We start from the raw sequence: 7,974 nt of genomic DNA on the forward strand, positions 1-7,974 counted from the left end.
CTAAATGTCTAAAAATCCACTAAAGCTGTGAGATCTAACGCAGAGAGTGATTCAATAAAACCCAAAAAAGTCATGAACACTCAAGCCGAGTATGGGGACATTAATAATTCAAAGGAACTGCATAGGCCACAAATCCCAAAAAGGTCTGCCTGATCAACTTCATCAATGAGCTCTGAGTGTGGGAAGAGGCTCATTCTTCAACAGTCACTTCTCCTTTTTTACTTCCCCACCATAAAATAAGTGGTCCATCTGGCAAGGAGCAAGGCACCGAACAGCACTGTGTAGCTGAAGAGAACAAATTTGAGGACTTCTCTGAAAGTCCGGAGGAAGCGTATGAACAAGGGATCCACGTCCAGAGGCAGCTGCTGCATCTTCTGCCTGCGACCAGGTGGAGTCAGGTGTCCAATGTTCTCACCTCGGCCCATTCTGCAAACACAAATACAACAGGTAACAATGTCATGTCCACCGAGGTGGCCCATGTGAAAGATTATACACACTTCTATTACTTTCTCTTGCAACAAAAAACAAAAAACAAAAAAATATATATAAAAAAGCTCGAAAGTGAGTCATTGATATAAATTGCAACTTTCTTACAATTTAATTCTTGCGACACAGTATTTGTAGTGCTATGTATTATTAAATGTGTTTATCTGTGTTAGATGTGCAACGTGATTTGTCCTTTGCCTTGTAGGAGCTGAGGGGGCTGCGTTTTCACAAGAGCACTGTTAATAATGTATCTGTAAACTACAGTAAGGGGGTTCAGTATCGATCGAACACGACAAACTGTGGAACATCTTCAGCATCCACCTTTTAGGATGTCTCAAACCATTTTCAGAGAAAACATGCTGAACCTGCAGGATATGCAACTTGCTCAATAACACTAACATGCTCATTTCAAGTTTTCTACTAAGTAGCTCTTCGTCAGGTTACAGGAGTTAAAGTGAATATATGAACCATGTTAGAGGAGTCAGAATATATTATTCTGATATAAATATACCACATTTTAGCATAAATATCTTGGTAGAGGTTTAAAAGACAAATAAAACTTAAACCACCATGAATAACAAACAAGATAAATACCTGGTGTACCTTGGTGTTATTGGAGCAGGGCAGGTGCTGGTTAGAAAGGGGACTCCTGTGCTTCCAGCCCTGAAGTCCAAGTTGGTGTGTGCTGCCTTGAGCGTTTCAAGCCCCTATGACAGAGGAGGAGCCAAACGCAATAACTGATCACAAGGATCTGAATCTCCTGGGAGAGATCTAATGGGAGTTTAAGTCTTCAGTGCACCTGCTCCACAAAGAGAGAAACTGTATTGTGCTGATTTTGGCCATTGAGCTATATTTACAGAATAAAGTATTTGTATTTCAGACAATCAATAAATGGAGGAAATTAACATAGATTTACCCAAGCAGAGTTCACCAAAAATATCTGAGTGCAGTCAGCAGGTCCTCCCTATGTTCATAGTGTAAGGCACGGAGACGGTATTGACTGAAACAGAGATCAAACACCCTCATGCAGCACAGATATCCTCGACCGGAACACGGAGCAAATGGCCTCCTAATTCAATCAGTGTTCTGCGCTGTCAAATCATGGGCTGCTGTGGGCTGCGCTCTCCAGACAGCACAGGGCCATTATCGGCTGATCAGAGGGCCTGTTACTGCGCTAATTGCTCTTTCAGAGAGCTGGACCACTGCTGACGGATACACTCCAATCTCTGCCTCTCTTCAGCTCTCACTCATCACAGACTGCCCTTACAAAAATGATCTACCAAACAAAAGTCAAGATGGCTCGCTGCATAACCAAGAGACACAAGAGTAAATTTAGTTACTCTTAATTTACCTATTTTTATCCCGGCTACTAACAAAAGCCTTCAAAAACACAAATCAAAGTGCAACTTTAATCATTTTGTACATGAGAAGATTTTAATCATACATACATATATACAGTAGCTCCATATTAGATAACCAGGAGACAATAAGCAGTGCTAAACCAGCTTTGAATTGCATTTTATCTGGCTGCAAATCAGGAACTAGTAAAAAAAAATGATGGTACCCTGTGGAGTTTGTGTCCAGTAAAAGTGCGATGGAGCAATTTGGCTACAAGTGGGTTAACAGTTTGCTTGTATCATGGACATGCATGAGATTGCAGAGGACAAAATACACATTCCAGCTGTTAATTTCACTTTATTCCACTGAGTAACAGTCGATGGGGCTAACAAACAAAGAAGCTAAGTAAAGCAAGAGACATTTGTGGAACATGGAAAGATTCAAGATAGTAGAAAAAGAAGCGACACACAGCAAGGAATCGCTATCAGCATGTTTACCAGGCCTGAAAGTTACAAACAATGTTTTTTAGTCAGTAACACTGAATGTAAACATAACTCCACAGGGCACCTGTAAAGAGCCAGTGGTTGTTGATTCAGCAGACATCAGTGAAACACCTGCAGTGCACTGATACGGAGATAAAAACAACAGCTGAGAGTTTTCTGATGGATGGGGTGTTTGATGTGGCCAGGTGTACATGCAGGGGACTCAGGGGCTCTGAGATTCAGGCCGATCCATGAGGGATTTGATCCAAGTCGTTCCATTTAACAGTTTTGTGGTGGCTATAATGTATTCCATCCCGCTGTCTTCCATTTGAGAGAGGAAACGCAGAGCGGCTATTTCTGCATACGTCACTCCACCGAGGAAGAACACCAGCGTTGTCCTATTCTCCCCCTGCTGGCCTGTATGGCAGTAAAAAGAGACGCATGTCACTCAAACAAAATGCCAAAGCTAAACCAAATAGAAGCAGACAGATTTCATTAAACGTTTTCCTTTGTTTCTGACATGGTAAATCCATCAAGATTCTTCCATTGCTCACTTTAACGAAACACAACTGAATATAAAACAGGGCCACAATACGGAGCTGTGAAAACGCTGATTGAGCAATCACCCTCCCCCGAGATTACAGTCCTCCATTATCACCTTTTACAATCCATCGTTAGGCAGGCGTGTAGTAACAAGTCCACTGTCCAATGCCCAAACTCATTTCTAATTATCACATTTCATATTGAGTGTATGATTAAATTCATTATTCACATCAGTGTAACACCTACTACAGCCAATATGAAAAGATGAAGGAAAGCTGCAGGAAAGCACTGATGGTCACATCGAGCATAGTGTGTTTCTATCGAGCCTCCTCTCCAACACAGATGAAACAGACAAACAAACAATGACAGTGGCTCTGTGGTGTTGTCAGCTTCGGTGCCATCAATCTGCTGCTGTTGTGCATTTGACTTATCGGAAACAAAGCCTGTGTCTTATCTGCAAGCAGCAGGCAGGAGGTTATTTACTTTTATTCTGTTCAGGGAGCAGCAGGGCAAACAGCAGTTTGTCATGGTCCTTACGTTTCTTATGAAGACCAGCAGGCAGCTGTTGTCTCTCCTCAAAGTGCGGACCGGGAAGTATCTTCAGCACTTCTTCAATGCTGCGCCACCCGGGCCTGGCCAGTACCTGGGTCAGTCGGATGCTCAATGGAGCGTAGCCGCTGTACACATAGGAAATGTCATTGGGGTTCTGAGGAGGAAAAAACACAGTGTTAGTCCTTTTCAAACCCACAAAAGTTCACGTTTAATCTTCAAAGTTGTTTCTGAAATGTCGTACCTGTTCATTAGCATCCTCCATCCACAGTTTAAGGGTTTTCCGAATAGTGGGGTAGTTATTCCTTGAGCTTGTCTGTGGCTTCAGAAGACCCCCCTTCTCTAGATTGTTCAGTGTCAGGATGTGTTCGTAACCATAGGTCTTCACAAAAAAAAAGGAAAAAAGCATTATTGAACATATCAGTCACCTACCGATTAATTCTGCTCATTCATTTAAGGCAACTGAGTAATTCTCGAAAAAGAAAAAGTAGTAAACAGAAGAGCTCCACTATTTTTCTTTGTTGAAGCAAGAAAAATGTGTGAACAGACACCACCGTCATAAACAAATAATTCTGTCTTTGACTTTACCTGTAGAATCTCCCTCTTGTAGTAGTCCAACACCTTCTGCTTCAGGCCATTGTTGCACACGGACTGCATACACACCAGGCGCAGGATCTTGATCAGTGGATCTTTTTGAGCAATGCAGTCTTCTATATATATGTTCACCTGAGGAATGGAATAATAGATCGATAAAAGTCTAAAAATAAGATACCCCATTTGCCTACATTCAAACACGAGCAGGAGCTGAAATACATACATGCAATACAACATTTCTTGATAGCAATTCTAAATATCTCTTCTTTAGCTTTGCAGGAAATCAGTAACAGTTAAACAGATTAATACCTTGTCTGTGTCGACTCCAGTCATAAACTCCTGCTCCACTGTCAGATTGTCAAAGAAGGCCTCTGAAGCTGGAACAGGGAAGAGGACTTAGTTCAATCTCAATGTATTTGTCAGCTTATACACAAAATAGTAAAAGGAAACAATACACAGTATTATCATAATCCTTACATTTGGGGGATACATTAGAAAAAGATAAATTACACTAATATAAACAAACAAGACTTGAGGGACAATAGATTCTTTAATTAGAGTACTGATTACCAGCAGCGTTTACAAACCATTATTTTGTAATTATGAAATATGGTATTATAATCTAAAATAAATAAATGCAATAAAATGTAAAAAAAAAACATTGAATTATTTACGCACTGGTGATGTCCTTGATTAGCTCTGCTATAGAAGTGTGGTTAGCCAGTGAGCTTCGTGCTGCCTGCATATGAGGCAGTTGAGAGACAAACTGCTTTATCTCTCCCACTGTTTTGGCATTATGGCGTTCCTATGAGATGAGACAAAAAAACATCACTTTACTTACTGAGCTATAATTCTATTTGATTGTGCAGCTAAGAAGAAAACTTTCACATCATGAAATCAATAGTCACAAAAGGTCAATCATTCAGCACATCAGTAAACTAAATTACATGTACAACACATGTGGGCACATCTGACACTCTGTAAATGTACCAAAATAATTAGGGGGTAATTAGTTATGAGTAATGAATAATGACTCGATGAGAAAAATGGAAGGACAGGCCCAAACACAGTAAGATAGATTTCTGGATTGTTTTTAGGATTCTACAGCAGGTTAGTATGCCAGGATGGTAAGAGATGAAGCAAGACCAACCTCAAAGGCAGCAGAAATGATTTTGGCCTTCTTGCTGAGTGCTGCTCCAACAGCATTAAAGTTTTTGTCCCGGATTTCTGCGTAGAGTTCCTCTGCTGAGTTGAGTTGTAACTTCTTGGGCTCGGTGGGTAAATCTTTACTCGCCTCACCTTGCTTCTTCTGCGCAAACTTCTCAGGGGGCAACTTGACATAACCTGTAAGGCAGGAGGGAATACAAATTAGAACTGGTGATGAATAAATGGGAGCAGACTAATAATCAAATTTCAAAAAAGGAATTGAATTCTCTTTTATTATAATATACCTGAAGAAATATACAAATAAAGACAAACTCAAGTCTAAGGATTGTTATCTGATTAAAAACTCAAGCTGTTAACAAGGAAGCCATCATTAATTGTCCAGATAAATTAACCTTTAAATTAAAAATATATGATCAATAAGTAAAATATTGGCAAACATATATTGACAATAAGCTGTAGCCCATAATATTTGTGATTCTAAGACCCCTATTGTGTTTAAGTATAACATTACCCATGGCAACCTCTTTTCTTGCCCTTAAACTGTAGCAACATCCACAATAAAGTGGGGAGATATAACGACATCAGTTAAAATTTGAGCAATTGTGCATTCAGAGGAAATCCAAAAGGTTTATTCTGACCATTGGTGATTCCATAGATCTCGTCAATGAGACCCTCATAGGTGAGCTGTGTGGCCAGAGGGGTGAGCAGATCAACATTACGGTCCAGGAGGAGCAGGGTGTCGAACACGGGAAGGATCTGATTCTGACTGCCTGCGAACTCCCTCTTCATCCTCAGCATCATGTTGGCAACATGCTGAGAACAAGCAGTGACATTTCTTTGTCAAACAAATGTGTTCATCATCTTTCTGCTGAGCACCTGCCCATGTGCAAATATCAATTTCAATCCACCTCACACCAAACTCACCCGTGCGCAGTCTCCTTTCCCATATATCTGTGGAATGGTGCCATACAGTGCCTGTAAGGTCATGAGGCCTTTGGCTGTGTGGTAAAGACTTGTTTGGTCATTTTCCAGGTAGCACTCCTGAAAGAGACAAAAGGGAGTCAAAATATGTTGTGACCATTAGAAACTAGAGCTACAAATTTGGGTCACGTGTATAATTTATGTATCTTATATATTTCCCTCTAGAGATCTGACAACAATCCATATGTCCATGTGTTATTATCGTTGAATACCTAGTGACTTTAAATACAATCTTCATTTAATAACAACTCATCCTGTAAATACGTCATAGAGCAGTAGGGTGGTTGGTGTGTGTCTGGTGTGCAGAAGGTGAACACACCCTGAAAGCACTTTCATACTCCATGGAGAGCAGGTCACCATCATACGGAATCAAGTCCAGGATATACTCATCAATGTTGATGAAGGAGCCCAGCACTCCCTGCTCCTTCAGCCGCTGCTCACACAGCATACTCCTCCGAGGCACAAATAAAATGTGGAAGTCTCGTGACGAATGCTGCTTATCCTCGCTGAAGGCGCAGAGTACAGGAAAGAAGTGTGAAATACGGTAAACAGCTTTACAAAGAGACATCCGTCCTGAGAGATCCCATCACAAGTCTGTTCACACCTGGCATTAAAATGCATCCTGATTGTGTTTCCTGTGAAAAAGTTTGATTGGACCTCACTTCCTTGCTCCATATGCAAATAATCCCAACTGTCATTTCTATTTGCAAAGACCGAATTATTATGTTTTTCGCGCTTGTTTGAGTAGTACTGAAGTTTCCAATGTCACTTTGTCTGTGTGTGTTTGTGTTGGGGGGAGAAAGAAAGATGTTTACCAAAAGTAATTTGTCATTATGTAGTGATCAATGTAGATATTGATATGTCACAAACGTGCGTTCACACAGGGAAAAGAATATGGCACATGCGTCCCAGTCCACTTCCCAAAGAGGTTTGAGTGATCAGGTTTCTGCTAACCTCTTGTGATTGGATGACTCAGGACGGATGTTAATACCAGGTCTGAACAGGATCATAAACAAACCTGAATACGTTCTCAGCGATGATGTCCATAAGCTCCAGTCGGGGACGGACAAAGAAGATGATATTTTTGACATCAGCAGGGGGGAGCCTGCCGCTCTTGAGGGTGAACATCTTTTCCACTTCATGTTCCTAACAAATAACCAGTGACAGACTTTAGGGAGCTTCAGTTAACAAAATAAGACATATAGTGTATTACTGACACTTTACGTAGAGCTTGTGTACTGGGTTAAAACATGGAAACTGAACAGAGAAGCAGCAGAAAGCACTTACCTTCAGGAGAGAGTACTGAGCTATGAGTCCAAACGGTCCAGTCAGATATTCATCCCAGACAATGGCCTGAAAAGCACCAGGAAACCGTTTATAAACATCTGCATGTAGGGTTTAGCTAATGGTTACCCTGCTAAATTGATTAGCAACAACACTAAAACCAAACTAAACCCAACACCCTGGTATTATGTCAGGATTAAACTATATTTACAAACAAAACCCATCATCTCCTGATATAACCTGCGACATTATGACATGACAAGTGTTAGCGTTGAGGCTGTGGACACTGTAGCTGTCACAGTTCCCGCCCTGTTCGACATGTTAGAGTGTTTGTTCATTACCTTGCTTCCTGCACATTTATCCAGAAACTCTCGAAGCTCTTTTCGTGCCGCTTCTCTCAAAATGTTTAAATTGACTCTACCGTAAGAAAGGTGGGCCGCCATTTTTTCCTTATTAGCAACACAGCGAGTCATGTGACCACTGTGCTACAAGGCTGTCACATGACCAAAGATGAAACAGCATTGAGAGAGTTCACACCACGGCACAGCTC

The 7,974-nt window shown here is 41.0% G+C and overlaps 1 protein-coding gene across 1 annotated transcript; it reads right to left on the minus strand.

Annotated features, from left to right (window-relative positions):
* Window positions 1–1,898: 1,898 nt before the first annotated feature.
* On the minus strand, window positions 1,899–7,924 carry vps33a (VPS33A core subunit of CORVET and HOPS complexes). The gene is made up of 13 exons (XM_035165589.2): window positions 7,766–7,924; window positions 7,428–7,493; window positions 7,159–7,286; window positions 6,460–6,646; window positions 6,084–6,200; window positions 5,798–5,972; window positions 5,143–5,336; window positions 4,671–4,797; window positions 4,302–4,369; window positions 3,987–4,124; window positions 3,643–3,780; window positions 3,387–3,555; window positions 1,899–2,723 (listed from the first exon to the last, which is right to left on the minus strand). Exons 1-13 carry the CDS (start codon window positions 7,895–7,897, stop codon window positions 2,530–2,532), a joined length of 1,833 nt encoding a protein of 610 aa, XP_035021480.1. The 5' UTR covers window positions 7,898–7,924; the 3' UTR covers window positions 1,899–2,529.
* Between the last annotated feature and the right edge of the window lie 50 nt (window positions 7,925–7,974).

Source organism: Hippoglossus stenolepis, chromosome 9 (assembly GCF_022539355.2).
Source record: "Hippoglossus stenolepis isolate QCI-W04-F060 chromosome 9, HSTE1.2, whole genome shotgun sequence".
Classification (NCBI taxonomy): domain Eukaryota; kingdom Metazoa; phylum Chordata; class Actinopteri; order Pleuronectiformes; family Pleuronectidae; genus Hippoglossus; species Hippoglossus stenolepis.

Bases quoted from the DNA above. Each gene is read 5' to 3' on its own strand.
- vps33a (XM_035165589.2), bottom strand. From the start codon at position 7,897: ATGACTCGCTGTGTTGCTAATAAGGAAAAAATGGCGGCCCACCTTTCT. The intron at 5,973-6,083 runs GTGAGTTTGGTG...GCTTGTTCTCAG, and splicing joins GGAAAGGAGACTGCGCACGG to CATGTTGCCAACATGATGCT. The intron at 4,125-4,301 runs GTATTAATCTGT...TCCATTCCTCAG, and splicing joins CTGGAGTCGACACAGACAAG to GTGAACATATATATAGAAGA.